This window comes from Sinocyclocheilus rhinocerous, unplaced genomic scaffold, assembly GCF_001515625.1.
Source record: "Sinocyclocheilus rhinocerous isolate Xijiao unplaced genomic scaffold, SAMN03320098_v1.1 scaffold182, whole genome shotgun sequence".
In the NCBI taxonomy this organism is placed as follows: Eukaryota; Metazoa; Chordata; class Actinopteri; order Cypriniformes; family Cyprinidae; genus Sinocyclocheilus; species Sinocyclocheilus rhinocerous.
In genome coordinates, this window is record NW_015655576.1 from 1,319,240 (window position 1) to 1,336,910 (window position 17,671).

The following is a 17,671-nucleotide window of genomic DNA, read 5'->3' on the forward strand; positions in this document are numbered from 1 at the left end:
ACCTTCATGACATGGCGGCAGCGGCAACAACAATACTACAGCGAGAATAAAAGTTACGCCTTCTTTCTTTGCGTGAACATTTGGGCGGCGTTATGCAAATCTTCCCACATCGTGACGTAGACATGTGGAGGCGTGTTAGAACGAGCCGTTTTAGGTAGGCGTGGCTGACTCTTAACTTTTATAAAGAATATCTCTTTGGATTTGAGACTTTAGTCTTTGCAACTTTACAGATCTTCTTTATGCACCAAGAGCTTGTAACACTCCAAAGAGAAAGGAAAAATCGAAATCGCATCATATGACCCCTTTAAATATAATTTAAAGAAAACACAAAGGTTGTGTTTGTACATCTATAAATGTAAAATGAAGTGACAAATAACCTCACTTTCATAGAGTTTGTCGGCGTACCGTCTGGTACTGATCTAAAGGGGCTCGATCAGGTATAACAATAATTACTTTTTTTTTTTAAATTATGAATTAGGTTTTTCCTAGAGTAACTTTTTTGACCTAAACAAAACGTGCATTCATGAAAAGGTTACTTTTTTAAAATAAAAATAATAAATACGTGTTTTATTACACATACATACGTGTGTGTGTATACATACATATATATTTTTTTTTTTTAACTAATATTGAATTCTATTATGGCATTGACAGCAGCTACTGATGCATTTTCATGAAATTAATTAAATGCATCAGTAGTTGCTGTAATGCTATATTAATAGAGTTCAATAAATTTATATCAAATTTAAATTTATATATAAAATGTATACTTCATAATACACTTTTTTACTTTGTTTACCAATCATATTATGAAGGTTCTGACAGCCAATCTTATATTTAAAATATTACTTCTATATCCTCATAAAGGGCAGGAGATGAAGTGCCTGAGGGAAGGGCTGTTCTGGTTGGTGCACAACAGAGGCCAAGAGCTCAGCGTGTGTCTCGTGGGACTGGTGTGATGTGGTTACTGTCGTCACTACCGATCATCTGATCTAGCCGCTAAACTTGCCAAATAATATTTTACACACTGGTAGAGACATGTGTGCTTCAATATACTATGAGGGCAGGTGGAATTTTCCAATCTCAAATTATGTTTTATCTCAGAAGCAAAATGAAGTGAGATGAAACAAACAGTAATTAGGACACGGCTGGTGTGTGAAAATGATAGGACAAGCTAAGGCCACAAAACCTATCCTAATATTATGTCATTTTTGCAGAGCACACAATAACACCTACATTCTGTGTTAATAAACAATAACTTGAAACCTGAGCTCTGGATTGAACTCCCAAAGTGCATATGAGCTCTATAAAACTGGGTTTCGCTGTAACAGGAAGACATCAGCCCCTGGAGATGTGGGTATCATGGTCACTATGGGAGCTGTGCTTCTGTATTGTTGAGGGAGTTCAGGCAATTTGAAAACAGTGTTACCCAAGACGATGTGTTTGAACAGCATGGTTATTTGTAGCACAACAGAACTTCCCTATGGGAGTGGGATTTTGTATTTTAATACTTTCCTAATATTCTAGAATATCAGAAAACGTTTTTTTAAATTTCCTGGTTAGAATGACAAAGGACATAATAATAACACCCCGATAAGAGTTCAAGACATCTTTCAACATTTAAAATATGGGGAACAACATGATTTTGCCTTTTAGTAGCCTACTTATCTAATATTACAGTTTTTAAAATATTGGAAACAACATGATTTTGCCTTTTAGTACTTATTACCGTTTTTACAATGGGAAAAATATTAGAGAATATTTTCATTTTCTGGTTAGATAGACAAGCTATAACTATAACAATTCCATAAGAGTTCAAGAGATCTTACAAACTTTAAAATATAGTGAATTTGAGTAAATTTAGCTCAGTTCACCCCATATTGAAATTTCTCCACAATTAATAAGTTAATAATATTGTTGTTGACATATGAATTGAAACTCTTTGACAAAGTAAACAATTAGAAGAAATTGTTTAATGCAGTTTGAACCAGCATATGAAGCAAGTTTAAACAATAAACCGTGAGAAAAAGTGAAAAGTTGAAACAATACCACCAGAGATAGTTCACCCAAATGTGAAAACGTGCTGAAAATGTACTCACCCTCAGGCCATCCTAGATGTAGAGGAGTTTGTTTCTTCATCAGAACAGATTTGGATAAATGTAGCATTCCATCACTTGCTCACCACTGGATCCTCTGCAGTGAATGGGTGCCGTCAGAATGAGAGTCCAAACAGCTGATAAAAACATTGGGTGAACTATTCCTATAAAGACTGTGTTTGAATGATATGTCACCATATATTTAAACTACTGTATGTTTTTTTTTAATCAGTACTTGTCAATAAGGCAAAAGGTCTTGAAAATGGAAAACAAGACCTCCAGAGAAGTATATAGATGTCATGAAATGGTTTTACATTATTTTAGCACTGATAACACATGACAAATGCTAAAATAAAATATTTCTCCATACTAATATCAAGAGAAAAGTCATCTTTAACACATACTTTATTTAAAGTGAGTAAAAAGACTGCTCTAGATCAGAGCTCCTGCAAAAATAGATGGACTTCTGTATATTTGGTCAACAGCGCCACCTTGTGGGTGACTGAAAATTTGATAGTTCTATCATTAGCCGCTCTAGGTAAGTAACTATTAGAAGAAAGTGTAGCAAACTGTAAAATTATTTGCGCAACAAACCAGTGTGTTTAGGAATACGATATTAAACTAAAATAATATTATAAGACCAGTTATTAATACCAGTTTGCAATATCTTGTAATAAATTGTAATGTAGACACATGCATTTTCTGTAAAGCTGCTTTGAAACGATGTGTATCGTGAAAAGCGGTATACAAATCAATTTGAATATCAAGAAGCATAACGGGCTGTTTTTGTTCATTTAAATTAACTGTAAACAGATGACACCGGAAGTCTCGCACATTCAATTTGCAAATGGCTGCTATAGCTATTGGGTGAAAATTTAACACACTTGCTAAAATAAGCATTTAATGTAAAACAATGTTTTTATATTTAAAAGTGAAACTTATTGATCACTGATCTCTGTCTCTCTCACACACAAACCTTTAGGCCTACGCCAATTTAAAGTCTGATAAACAGATTTTACCCGAGTATTGTAGAAAATTCTTTATTTACCATGTATTGAGGCGGACCAATGTGTAACAAAACACTTAAAACACTGAATAAAGTCAAGAACACGGTTATAGCCAATAAGTCTGACCAGTTTTACCTACATACAGGCACTTCTCATAATGTACACAGGGCCATGAACTGGAAATGGACGGATGATCAAAGTAAAACATTGTTGGTTTTTTTCGATCACTTCTGCAAACATATTGACAAAGAAAACTTTTTTCTACAATCCTGTCCAACAGCACATTGAACAACACTGCATTGTGTTTTCATATAAAAACCATCAATATAAAGACTGAAAAATGCAAATCAAACCGTCTAGGCCCAGACATTTCAATTATTCTTTAAAGTATTCATTAAAACATGTGGCAGTTATTGCAAAAGCTTTTTAGACATTTAAATAATAAATCTAAAACCTCTGGGGGAAAAGCAGAGGTGTTTTGCCCTCATTCTAAAGTGAACTTTATGCATATGGCTGAGATACTGAGGTCAATCACTTTGATGTGTTTCATAATTCACATGATTGTCTGGTTCTCTAAGGCACGATAAATACAGCAATGAAAACGATTTCTCAAGCGCTGCCGAGGCACATACATATAACCCTGACCATCAGTGAGGACTAGTTGGCCTGGTTCTTCTTCTTCAAAACATTGAGAAGGTTCTCAGACATCAGATAGGGTCGTTCTGGGCTGCCATCGTTCCTCTCCAGGTCCTCCACTGTGATAAATGAATGTGAGAAAAGATGTTGAAGAACAAACGAGCCATGGTTTACCTTTAGCTAGCACACTGGAGGAAAGGAAAGTGACATGCCTGCCTTCATCAAACACGCAACGTAGACAGACCTAAATAACAAATGCACCTTCTTGCATAATATTTATTAAAGATTAAATAAAAAATACTGACATGTTAAGTAGCAAAGCACCCAAAAGACAAAGTTAAAGGCTTCTCGAGAAGGCAACAAGGTGCTTTTCCAAAGCAGGTTGCAAATTGCTACCAAAAACAGTAGACAACCTTAAAGTGCATTAAAAAGTTATGGCTTACAATCTGGAAGAAATGCAGCAATATCATTAGCTGTATGGCACTTAAAAAAATTAAGAGTAACATTATATGTTCGTCCATCATAGAATAAAACAGAAAGAAAAAAAACAGTACTCAAAAAGGACAAAATGCATTATTCATCTGACAGCACAGACAAGTAAAACATTGAATCAGAAACTTCATGTAAAACAGCCAAGTGATGTATAAAAATAAGTCTAGTAAAGTAACAAGTCTGACAGTTGTTGTCTTAAAGCTGTGCTGCTGAGCAGAAGAACAGATGCAAAGCAGAAAACGCTCACTTAAAGGGTTAGTTCACCCAAAAATTATCTTGTGTTTTACTCACCCTCGAGGCATCCTAGGTGTACATGACTTTCTTCTTTCAGACGAATCCAGTCGGAGTTATATTAAAAATTGTCCTGGCTATTCCAAGCTCTATCATTGCTGTCAGCGGGTGTTGCAGTTGAACAGTCCACAGGTCGTCAAATAAAGCGCACGCATTCATAATAAAACGTGCCTCACACGGCTCCAGGGGTGAATAAAGGCCTTCTGTAGTGAATGCATGCATTTTTGTAAGAAAAATATCCATATTTCAAACGTAATAAACACTTTTCTCTCACTTCCGGTATTTGTCATACGCGGAAGCTGTTCCGGCGGATGACGCAGGTTGTGTTTTGTTCACTCTCCGCATTTGACACTAATCACGCAACGCCGACGTCATACGTCATCCGCCGGAACGGCTTCCACGTATGACAGTCAGCAGAAGTGAGAGAAAAGTGTTTATTACGTTTGAAATATGGATATTTATCTTACAAAAACTCATGGATTCGCTACAGAAGGCCCCCGGAGCCATGTGCGGCATGTTTTATTTTGAATGTGCGCGCTTTATTTGAGGACTTGTGGACCGTTCAACTGCAACACCCGCTGACTGCAATGATAGAGCTTGGAATAGCCAGGACAATTTTTAATATAACTCCGACTGGATTCGTCTGAAAGAAGAAAGTCATATACACCTAGGATGCCTCGAGGGTGAGTGTAAAACAAGCTCATTTGCATTTTTGGGTGAACTAACCCAAAATGAAACATGAACATGAAATCAACACTGACCATATTTGCTTTCTTAATACACATTCATATTGTGCATAACTGCAACTGTCATAAAGACACTTTTCATCATCCAAGTTGTATTATTGTTTTAATAGTAACACTTTACAATAACGTCTCAGTTAAAAAATTTGCTAACAAACTAACAATGACACATTTGTTAGAGTATTTATTGACCTTTGTTGAAATTAGTTAACAAAAATACAACATTGTTCATTGTTAGTTTATATTAACAAATTAAACTTGATTTAAATAATCAGTATTAGTTACGGTTGAAACTAACATTATTAAGATTAAGAAATGCTTTAGAAGCATTTTTCATTTTTCAAGTAGTTGAGTAAGTGGAACCTTATTGTAAAGTGTTACCGTTTTTATGATTTAATATCCTGTTTCGCTTTGAGAAACTTCACATTATTGAAGAAAAATGGCTTGTGAAAGCATTTTCATGTTATTCTCAAGATCATTTCCCCTAACAGTCCTTTTATTCCCTTAAAATACAACTATTGAATGACAGACAGCTGAATGATTATTTAATAACTGCAGGTATGACTGAACCTTGTGACCATTCAGTCTCTAAACGTACTAAATGAGGTTACATTAGCACACATAATTACACATTCTAGGTCACTTTCATCAGTTTTCCATTGTTTTGTCGAGAGCCGTCTGCTGCATTGCCACGTCACGTGAAGTAGGGGTCTGAGCCGCATCAGTGTCCTTCATCAGGATGTCACGCAGCTCTGCGGTCATGTAATACGGTCGTGTTGCAGAGCCATCATTACGCTCAAGGTCTTCACCTTTGTGTGGTGTTAGTGGGTTTAGTGATGGGAGGATGTCAGAGGGAATGAGCAAGGAATTGTGTAGGTATGATAAAAGTGAAATTAGGTTTGTGAGAAACAGATGTTGAATAGAAAACCCAAGAGATAGGGGAGGGGAGAGGGAACAGCCATAAAAGAAGAAAGAGAAAAAGAAAGAATCAGGTTATTATGAGATGAAAAACAGAAAAGCATATCAGTCCCACTGAAATGACACACCTTAGTTAAGCAGGTACCACACACAGATTAGAAACACCTCATACCAGAATATATAACTGAAACACAGTGTAAATTCTCAGTCTAACGTGCCATCAGAGGTTTAAACCCATCTACATGCACTGCCATGCGCAATGAAGAGTCAGTCGCTCATTAGTGACACAATGCTTCATCCAAATAGATTACATTTTTCCCTAAATGCAGAATTATACCATTTTTTAAAGGATCAAAAATTACGATTTGATTTTCTACCTTCCGGAGTGGAGCTTGATGGCTTGATATTTATACTCATACTACCGGTTTCTGGAGTGAAAACACTTATTAATGCCAAGTACTCACAGAAGCAGAGGAAGAGTGTGTCCACACACATGGCGTAAACGCTGAAAAACCCATGTGCAATGAGGTAGGAGCCCACCAACACAGTCTGGAGAAAAAAAAACGCAAACAGATTTTTCAGACAGACAGCTGCAGCTTTTATTTAATGGTCTATAAATCCAGGCTAAATACAGGGAGCATACATGCATGCATTACCGTTCAAAGGTGTGGGTTTTTATTTTAAAGTAAGTGACAGATTTATTCAACAAGGATGTATTGATAAAAGACAGTAAAGACAAAATATTACAAAAGATTTCTATTTCAAATACATGTTTTTCAAACTTTGCTCAAAGAATTCTGAACAGCAATCAGAACAGGATCATGTGACACTGAAGACTGGAGTAATGATGCTGAAAATTCAGCTTTGCATCACAGAAATAAATGACATTATAAAATATATTCAAATAGTTATTTTAAATTGTAATAATATTTTACAATATTACTGTTTTACTGTATTTTTGATCAAATAAATACAGTCTTGGTGAACATAAGAGACTTCTTTTAAAAACAAAAAAATCTTACTGGCCTTGTGTTACACTTATGTTCTGTTTTGATCATGATTTCATTGTGTTTTGGTTCTGTCTTCCTTTTTTTGTCTTTTGACTTAGTTTCTCTGTCTGTTTAATTACTCATTTCGTTCACCTGTTGTTTAGTGAATTATCTCATTTGCTTCAGTGTATTTAAGCCCTTCAGTTACGCGAGTTCATTGTCTGGTATTGTTTGTTAGTGTTTCTTCTCATTTGGATTACCCGAGTCACTTTGTCTAATAAATAAAGTTTTTTTTAATTACTTCATCCACCTTCCTCATACTTGGACTAAATGTGACACCCTGAACACTGATCACTGGCTGAGCCAATGTTGTGTCTTTATTTTCTGACATGGCCATTATTTGGACATTACAAATTAGACGGGTGAGTTAATAAAATACAACACTGTTAATTTACATTTTTATTTTAATTATTTATAGTCTCACTCAATCACTCACCAAAATAGGAACCCAGTAGTAATGGAGGCTGGGAGCGGCGCCCTTAAACGCATCCGTATGTCCTGAGAAGAAGAAGAAAGCGAAGATCCCTGGGGAAAAAAAGAGGGAGTGAGAAAAGCCACTTTATGTATTCCACCAAAATATAATCTAACAAAATAAAGTTGTATAATTGATTAACTTTGTCAGTAGTAATTAAATCTAATGTTTAGTTCTGTGTTATATAACCATTATTTCATTCTCTCAAAGTAGAAAACTTACCCACAAGCCCGACAATGAGGAGTTTTCCAAGGAATAAGATGAAATCGGTGACCTTATCCAAGACTACCACCCTGTGATGAGTGAAAACATCTGTGAAACATTCTTCAAATTCAGCCAGCCAACATCAGCTTACGGCCTAGAGAGTGCCTCACTTTCTGCACCTTGCCTTGTGAACTATTTTTAAATGGTTGGTCTATATGTAAATGCATGCACTTCTTTGCTGTTATCAGCATCACATTTCATTGTTTGTTAGTGTTTCACAACATCAGCTTTAAGATGACACCTACCTAATTACATTTCTCATGAGGAGGAAGAAGGCATCACGTGCTGATCGGCAGAAGTTTTTACCATATATGGCCACCTGTGGCAGAAAAGACACTTAAGATTGCATATAGAGATGCTATTAAGACCATATATATATATAGTCAAGAGTATGCATCAGGAAAAAAATTAAGATTGTCTCCTTTTTGACACTTTAGTAAATGGCTGCCGTCAGAATGAGAGTCCAAACAGACGATAAAAACATCACAATAATCTACAAGTAATCCACACCACTCCAGTCCATCAGTTAACATCTTGTGAAGCGAAACATTGCATGTCAAGTGAAATATGTACAGATCAAGCACAATTTAAAAGTGAAAACAGTCCAAAACAGTTCTAAACAAATATATCGGTTGACGTTGATGGGAGAAGATAACAGGATGGACTTTTTCCCACTGGAAAAAGCTTTATTATGGATTATAGACTGGTATTTTGGCCAACGGTTTAAACGTTTTGATGGATTTTTTTGTTACAAACACACAGCTTTTCGCCTCATAACATGTTAACTGATGGACTGGAGTCATGTTGGATTACTTGTGGATTATTGTGATGTTTTTATCATCTGTTTGGACTCTCATTCTGACGGCACCCATTCACTGCAGAGGATCCTTTGGTGAGCAAGTGATGTAATGCTACTTTCTCCAAATTTTTCTGATGAAGAAACAAACTCATCTACATCTTGGATGACCTGAGGGCGAGTAAATATTAAACAAATTTTCATTTTTTGGTGAACTATTCCTTTAAGTTGTAGTGAGAGAACACACACCATAATGTAGGCGTTCCTGTTCATGAACTTGATGAACTTCTCCAGGCACCAGAAGCAGCATTTCAAACAGCACAACAAGAACTTGGCAAATTTATTCTCTGCTCCTGCGGGATCAAAAGAAAGCAAAAGAGTTCACACACAAGTTCACAAACAGATTATTGTGAAGAGTGTGGGATATGGCAGTGGATAATAGTAGGGGCATCATCTCAAAACTGCAGGGTCTCTAATCACCCTAAATATAATAAAGACCAGCTGAAATGTATATTAACCAGCTTATTACATGACTACTTATAAATAAAAGGACATGAATTATTGATCTGAGTTGATGCTATTTTATAATGTGAGAAGAAATAGGCTGCAGAGTAATCCGAGAGACATTAAACTAGCATAACTGTGTAGGAAAACAGTCACTTATATGCTTTAACAGTCACTGTATGTGCACATATTTCATAATATATTGCAATGATTATCCAATTAGATCAATTTTCCCAGTGGGTCGAATAATAACTGACTGTAAATGTTTTTCTCTTACCCTTGAGTTTGTGGTCAATATACTCCAGCAGAACCCTGATAATCTGGATGATGGCGAGGATGAGAGAACCAAACGCCAGAGAGCCTGTGTGATATCTGTGTGTGTACAAAATGCATTAAATATATCAACTAAATCGTCCTTAAGACCCTTTGCTAACATGCATAATTGCATATATCTTTATCTAAAGCCAGACCTGAGGGATCTGCCCAGAGAGGCACACAGCGGGAAAGCGGGCATGTCATTGGGTTTATTAGGAGCCCAGTAGTAGGATGCAAACGCTCCTGCCAGAGTCATCTGACCCAGAGCAGTGACAAAGTTCGCACACCAGAAGAACAGGAAGACATTGTAGAATTGAAGAAAGATCAGGTATTTGTGATATGGCGTTTCCCCACCATAGAAAGCAAACAGGCACTCAGAACGCGGACAGTCTCTCTTCATATTAGAAAGAGTGAAGTTCTGGAAAAATCAGAGAAATTAGAAACAGGGATCATTCACTTTGGGACTGTACTACATATTCACAGTAAAAAAAAAAAATGTGTATAATGTGTCTAATGTTATGTAATGTATAATGTGTATAATACGCAGTGTAATATTTTGACACTATGATTATGCATGAATACCTCAGGGATGCAGGTTTCCCTTGCATGTGGACAAACGGTTTCATTGAAAACCTTATAAACAGGTTCACTGGATGTAGAGAGGAATCTGAGCAGAGTGATTAAGGACTAGTACTGGTGTGATCGTGACAAATATATTAAACACTTTTTTATACACAATACTGTATTTAGAGAACCGTTTGGGATATTAGATTGCCATATACATCTATTAGGGCTGAGTTGCTGGGAATTATAGCATTCCATATAGCTAAAAAAAATTATGTTAATATTATATGTAAATGTATGTCTCTACCGACAGTCATTCAAAAGTATCTGTGTATTCAGATTTAATATTTTATTTATCTAAATTTTTTTAATTTTGTAGTTTAAAATTATATATTAATTTAATTTAATTCAGTTTTAGTAGATGTATTGACTGACGATCATTCAAAAGTATCTGCGTATTCATATTTATATAAATGTATAAAAATTTGTTTTTAAATTTAATTAAATTTTTTTATCTTTTTCTGGAGGTGCAAAATCATAAAATGGATCTTAAATCATATATTGGACTTACATTTGTTTGTTTTGGTGAGTGACTCAGGAGGTGACCTTTTGCCCTTTGACCTTCCATTAGAGTGATTTTAATTAAGATCAAGTGAGTGACTGTAAGATGTAGGTTCCTGTATAAAAGTGCCAACATTGATTAATGTTTCCACTTGAGTCAAGGATACACTGCAGTGACGCCCCAGTACGCGATGACGATGGTCAGGAGGAAGAAGGTAAAAATAGGGTAGAACAGCGAAGACATCACATAACCGACGGCCCTGAAAAAGGACAAAGAAAACAGCACTGAGGATAAACAAGACTTGTAGGTAAAATATCTTTAAACTTTAATAGTAGGCAGAATGCCCATAACAAGATGATGTTACCACATGTCTTTACTAATGTTTCATATAGATTCCCAAAAACACAAACCTGCTGGCCTCCTTCATGAGTTCAACAGCGATCCGAATTCGGTTTCTGAGAAAGATGAGGACAATGATGATGATGACTTCCAAAATAGCCAAGATGATGACTGCAGAGAGGAACAGGAGTTACTTTCACATTTAAAACTGCTAAATCTACAGGCCCACAGCAAAACTACTTGACTTTTCTTAGAGGAGTTGTGAGAGAAAGAAAGCCTAACCACAGCAAAATGGTAATAAACTGACAACTAAATTGTCTGCATAAGTTTGCCCATGCAGCCATTATGCTAAGGGTGTTGTACATGACTTTTAGTGTGTTGCTATCCATTTGCTAGCGTGTTCGAGACGGCTGCTTCTTGGCCCTAGTTCAGGGGTAGGCAAGTTCGTTAAAAGACAATATTATGATAATGGCTCGGGTTCCTCCTCCAGTTTTGTGGTACGAATTACAGGCTGTAATTCAATATTTAAGATCTTTTTGACAGTTTCTAACCCCAAATATGAGCAATAGTAACAGCATGGCTACTCACTGAAGGCCAGCCAGGTCTGTCTGATGTGCAGGTACACAGAGAAATCAGGCTGGAAGCCCAGCTGCTGTAGCGTGATATTAGCACCAGGTGTGTCCTTCAGATTGACATACTTTATGCTGCAGTGAACAATACCTGTGTAAGGAACAAATGATTGAGAGTTTAACAGATATACTGGACTAGATGAATGTATTGAAGAATATAATCCATGCCATACCATAGGCAAAGACAGCGATGACCATGACGATCATGACCCAGACCATGATTCCAGCCAGATAACGCAGAAGAACGATGAAGATCAGACTCACCACCACAGCAATCAGCAAACAACTGCATGAAGAAACAGATTAATGTCTGTTTCACACCGCAGGCTTGAGCTTCAAATCAGCTTTGAGTCAGCGTAACTCCATTGTCACTGCAGCTGCAGACTCGCGAGAGTATTCCCACTGGAAGCGTCTGTACTGCGTCACAGCAGCGGCTCCAAAGCTACTGTACATATTTCTTTACCAAGACAACTATAAATTTGGTTTTAGAAGTTGGTCAGTTATAAACTTGAAAGTTTGGGGATTCACATGTAAATGGTAAACGAAAACAGCTCCGATCATGTCGTTTCAGTCATGCTTCGATATAGAACGTGCTGTTTTTTTTTTATAAAACGCCATACTTTAACCCAAACTGAATAATTAAAAACAATGGGTTTAAATGGGTAAATCTTCTATACATATTTTTTTATTCTTAATTGTCTTTTCTGACATACTCCAATTCTTGTTAAAACCCACTAGACATGCTTATTCTGTGCATTTTTAGCACTTTTTGTGTGAAATCATATTCATTTTGTCCATCAAAAGTGTGCTGCCACTTAATTGAGCATGAGCGGCGCACCAAAAATAGACTCGGCGCCAAAACCATCGCTGCTTATTCCGCTCATGCGCTGCCCCTGCTCCAGGTGTGAATGCACTACTTTGTTAACATGCACGCTGAAAAAAAATGTGCTGCTCACGCTTGCGGTGTGAAACCTGCCTAACACTCGGTCACAGCAGGAAAGACATATCCAAACCAGTGTTATTACTGTTGACTAAAACTATTAAAAACATTCTTTAAAAAACATTAATTGAAATAAAATAACTGTTAACTGACAAACAGGATTTAAATTTTTTTTTTTTTTTTTTACATAAAACTGATTATATATATTTAACATGTACACACACTTTTTTTATTATAAAAAAAAAACAAACTTTTAGTTATATTATACAAGTAACCACTTTAAGTAGTAAACTATACTGAACTAATATCAAATTTATATCATAAAAATTATATCAGGTTTATATCATTTCTAATTGTCATTTAGCTTAAGTTGAAATTCTAAAATTAAAACTGAGAATGCCTAAATTAAAATTGAAATAAATATTATTATTATCAACTAAACAAATATATAAAAAGTTAAAACTAAAACAAGACAAAAATACACAACAAAATTACTAAAAACTTATAAAAAATAAAATATGAAATAAATCATATGAATCAAAAATATTAATTATATTAAAATAACACTGATCCAAACATTGCCACTAAATATTTTATTGAAAGATAGGATATATATTCACTAATATAATAAATACTGAAAAAAAAAAAAAAAAACTTACATTAGGATCCAGTACCAAGACTTTGTGTAATCCTCAAAGATCTTCATTGCAACTTGACGACCCTCCATGACTATTGTTGCGTTCCTTTGATTGTCAAAACAAATATGAATTAATAATAAATAGCCCCTTGAATTGCACTGCGATTGCAATTGCAGCAGTGGCATATAAATGAGTGATTTTCTTGCATATGCATGTTTGAGTATGAGTAGTATAAATATGTTTACTTCATTCCAGCCACCAGGTCTTTTGCATCTCTTATTTTGTCTCCATCATTAAATGTTTCTTGATCGCCCACTGTGATGACTTCACCCTTTTTGCCCAGAGATGGAAAACATCGCTGCAAAACTGAGAGAGAGCGAGAGCGAGAGCGAGAGCGAGAGAGAGAGAGAGAATAGGATTAAGAAACAGAATCATGAAAAATTTGTAATAATGTCCCATACAGTAAATATTGCATTAATAAAAACAAAAGCTTTACATGGTTTGCTGGAAATCAGATATGCAGGGCACAGTTTTTCTTGCAAAATTTGCGGCACTGACTTTAAAGGGAGACAGAATTGATCGGTTATTAGACATTTGCAAAAAAATTTACTGAATTTAACCAACAGCCAAAAAAGATTTGTTAAAAACTAACTTACCTTCATCCCTGGGTCTGCTCTGCAATAGCTTTTGTAATATCCCCAGTCTTGGGACTCAATTTTCCCAACGGCGGTTACCAGAGTCATAGTGCGATCAGGACATTTTTCTACACACACCTCCACACAGAAAGAAAACAAACTTCAAGACATAACAGGTTTGACTCTCAAAAACAAAACAAAGCAAAAGTCTATAATATATAAGCTTGCACTTATTTACTGAAACATGAGACATCAATGCTAAAAGAAAGCAAGACTTCATAATGGATTACTAGCATACTGCACATACAGTGCCAATTATTTTAAAATAGTATGTGAAACAATCAGTAGTATGTAACAACTCAAAACGTTGCATCATTAATTTGACAAATGCTGTCCATTTATCACCAAGAAAATCGTTTATATATATATATATATATATACACTGTATATATACACTTTTAATCCAGTGTTGTAAAAAAGTCACTTTTGGCAGTCGGAATCAATACATAAATACATAATGCATAAAAACATTGATTGCCTTATTTATAAGCTGTTTTGAATGAAAGTGTCTGCTAAAGAAATCATGTAAATAAATACAAATGTTAATGAAAGATAAGTTGAGCACATTGCATTGTGGGATACATTATTCCCCACAGTGCACTCGGGTTGTATACTGCGCATGCAAGCACATAATAGTAGAGAAACTTCATATACTATGAACAGAATTCTGCTATACGAGTAGTATAGTAGTATGCTAATCCACAGACAGAAACAGGTGGACAGGACACAAACCTGAGGTGTGGGACACTGGAACTCTAAGAGGACCATGGGACTGGCACACTTCATCATGTTAAAGTAGAACAACAAGGGCTTTTTCCTGTTTCACACATCATAAAAACAGATTCTCAATTCATTGAGGCTTATAACGATTAATTTCAATTCAAATATTCACAGATTCATCAAGCATTCCTAGAAGTCCTTGCAACAATTGTTATTACTATTATTTTTTTTTCTTTTTTAAACTGTCCATCTTCCGGTTTGCTGAAGTTCAACTCAGAAAGACATATGTCATATCATAAAGTTGATAGGAATAACGTAAAATATGGTATTTTAATTAACATGGTATAACAAGGACATCCAATATGAAAACAGACATATACTGCGCATTTGAGGTCTGCTCTCCTGATTTAATTTACTATACATGTCCTGTGAATAATTCACTGGAATGCACTATGAACCTCTCGTTTTTCTCCCCAAATCCTCACCTCTCTTTCCAGGTTTGTTTTCACATGGACGCTTTAAATGAAATTGTCTCCCCTTTTCACTTCTATTTCCTATTAACAGTGATTACTTGAATGTTTCTAATGCAGGTAAATAAAATGTTTGTTATCTGTCAAAATGACAGAAATCACTTTGAAATATTATTACTCATTGTTCTAGTTAATGAGCATTTTCGATTAAGGCAAAGTATATTACATAACACAGACATATATTACTACAGTGATATTTAACACGTCTTCTTTCAGGTCTGGGTAATATGTTAATGCTTTTACACTTTTAAAATTCCTTTTAATGTTTCGATGGTTTAAGGGTGAGTAGATGATGTCAGCTCATTGTACCTGGTTTTGCATTCATAAAGCGAACCTTTCGCTGATTGTTTACACAGTGTAACAAAAGTTACTCCCATAATTCACTCAAAGCATCATGGGGCATAGGAAAAAGGTGGGATACTCACATGATTTACAAATGGTTTATCAATTGTTACAAAGAATCAGTTCAAAAGACTTAGATTCAGCTATATAATGTCACTAATGATGTCAGAGTAGAGCAACAAATGTCATAATATTCCTACATTTGGTGCAACTTACTCCAGTTTTCCCTGGCCGCAGTACTGTCCCATGCTGTCTGTGGGATAGATTACCTTCCTCGGGTCACCGTGAGTCCAGGCTGACGGATGAAAACAGAAATGATGAGTATTTGATACACACACAGATCAGGACTTCTTGAACCTCTTCAAAAACAGATTTTAATGTCCTTTTTATGAAGCCATTACATTTCCAAAACCATGTCATCATCTCAAAAATGGTTTAGGACAAATATATGTAGGTAAATACTTAGGAGGCTTTCACACTAGCACTTTTGGTGCGCAACCAGGTTCGATTGACGTCCGAGTTCAGTTCGTTTGGATGATGTGAATGCTGTTTTCTGAACTCGGGTGTGAACTCCAGTACAGTTCGCTTCTGATATAAATGCAATCGTCCTAAATCACGGCAGTGAACCGCTATCAATGATGTATGAATTGGTCAAACTGTGTATTTATGTGTTTACTAGCAGAGAGATTTTATTCATTTTTTGAGATGAGATTCACTCATTTTTTGCTCGCAGAAATCGACACCCGCATTCTTTTGAACCTTTGCATTACAGTCTCGACAAACAGACGCATCAATCAAAATTTTCAAAATCTGAAGTACAACAATAAAGCGAGCACGCATCCATTCATTTTGCCGTTTTCTGCATAGCCGTTACCTAGTAACAGGGGTAAACAGCTGCCACTCTGATGACGCAAACATACCGTGGTTCGGAACCAATAAAACACATTATGAACACAAACTAAGAAGTGGGGAGCAATTGAACTCGGCTTCAGACCAGGCAATCGAACCAAGTGTGAAAGCACCCTTAGAGAAAAACATATTTTTACTGCGTTTTAGTGGTTACACTCAACATTTTGAATATATTTGGTTGTTTTGTTTAAATGATGGTTCTTCTGAAAAAAAATCACCCTTTTAAAGTCATATCAGAGCAAATACAGATTATGAAATACTTTGAATCTCAGCAAAATACTGAAATCTCATTTTTTAAGCTATATAGCCCAGCACTAAGCAAACACACACAGCCATGCACAACACTCACAGACCAATAAACAACGAAATACTTTGAATCTCAGCAAAATACTGAAATCTCATTTTTTAAGCTATATAGCCCAGCACTAGCAAACACACACAGCCATGCACAACACTCACAGACCAATAAACAACACTACCACGTAAAAATGTAAAGGGTCATCGTTACACAGTACCAAATCCATCTTTTACACTACTGCAGACTGACTTACCCAGTATTCCCACTGCAACGTAGCCCACTATGGCCACGATGAAGAAGATACAGCAAACAATGTCTGTGCATCCTCTGTGGAGCAGAGAGAAACAGTCTGTTGCAACATGCTTTATGCTTTAAAGGGGTCATGAAATGCATCTTCAGATTTTTATGTTATGTTCTCAAGGTTAGTTTATAAAGTTTGTAAAGTTTTTAGCACCCAAAAAGGTCTAATATTTGTAAAAATGACCATTTTCCATCCTCATTTTCACTCTCTGTGAAAAACAAAGAAGTGAAAGGCGGGTTACTTCTTGAAGAAATGGAAGTAAATGCCCACTGCTGTGATTGGCTAACTTTATTGCACCATATCCACACTAGGGCTGTGCGATTAATCGAACTCGAATCGAAATCGCGATTTGAGACGTTGCGATTTCCTAATCGCAAAGCCTGCGATATATTACTCTGTTCCAGAGCATATGCATGACTGCCAGCCTTGAGTTGCAGTCTTATTAACCAATAGAGTGAGCGCACCTCCGTTCTCCCCAATCAGCACTGCTCTAGCCAACTGCCGGCGCGAATCCCGCGTCCCGGACGAGCCGTTCATGCTTGCCTCACACGCAGCCTGTCTCGTAATGCTCGTTTATACTCGCACCCGGCTCCGCACCGCAAGTCTTCACGAGCGCATCTG

General features: G+C 36.1%; 1 protein-coding gene across 5 annotated transcripts in view; it reads right to left on the reverse strand.

The window, feature by feature from the left end:
* Window positions 1-3,458: 3,458 nt before the first annotated feature.
* Window positions 3,459-17,671, reverse strand: part of zgc:63569 (choline transporter-like protein 2) — a 23,376-nt gene continuing 9,163 nt past the window's right edge. For 3 of the 5 annotated variants that reach the window (XM_016525743.1, XM_016525744.1, XM_016525742.1), the window contains 21 exons: window positions 17,003-17,076; window positions 15,759-15,837; window positions 14,683-14,767; window positions 13,912-14,028; window positions 13,752-13,812; window positions 13,501-13,621; window positions 13,277-13,360; window positions 11,851-11,963; window positions 11,637-11,768; window positions 11,120-11,219; window positions 10,876-10,968; window positions 10,166-10,250; window positions 9,739-10,001; window positions 9,546-9,640; window positions 9,014-9,117; window positions 8,214-8,287; window positions 7,927-7,997; window positions 7,669-7,757; window positions 6,648-6,732; window positions 5,895-6,074; window positions 3,830-3,858 (listed from right to left, as the gene is read on the reverse strand). In XM_016525743.1, coding sequence (XP_016381229.1) covers window positions 5,914-6,074; window positions 6,648-6,732; window positions 7,669-7,757; window positions 7,927-7,997; window positions 8,214-8,287; window positions 9,014-9,117; window positions 9,546-9,640; window positions 9,739-10,001; window positions 10,166-10,250; window positions 10,876-10,968; window positions 11,120-11,219; window positions 11,637-11,768; window positions 11,851-11,963; window positions 13,277-13,360; window positions 13,501-13,621; window positions 13,752-13,812; window positions 13,912-14,028; window positions 14,683-14,767; window positions 15,759-15,837; window positions 17,003-17,076 — 2,086 coding nt within the window. In that variant the 3' untranslated portion in view covers window positions 3,830-3,858; window positions 5,895-5,913. Of the gene's footprint in view, window positions 3,859-5,894; window positions 6,075-6,647; window positions 6,733-7,668; window positions 7,758-7,926; window positions 7,998-8,213; window positions 8,288-9,013; window positions 9,118-9,545; window positions 9,641-9,738; window positions 10,002-10,165; window positions 10,251-10,875; window positions 10,969-11,119; window positions 11,220-11,636; window positions 11,769-11,850; window positions 11,964-13,276; window positions 13,361-13,500; window positions 13,622-13,751; window positions 13,813-13,911; window positions 14,029-14,682; window positions 14,768-15,758; window positions 15,838-17,002; window positions 17,077-17,671 lie in introns of all 5 variants that reach the window. The other 2 variants (XM_016525746.1, XM_016525745.1) reach the window with 1 other exon arrangement.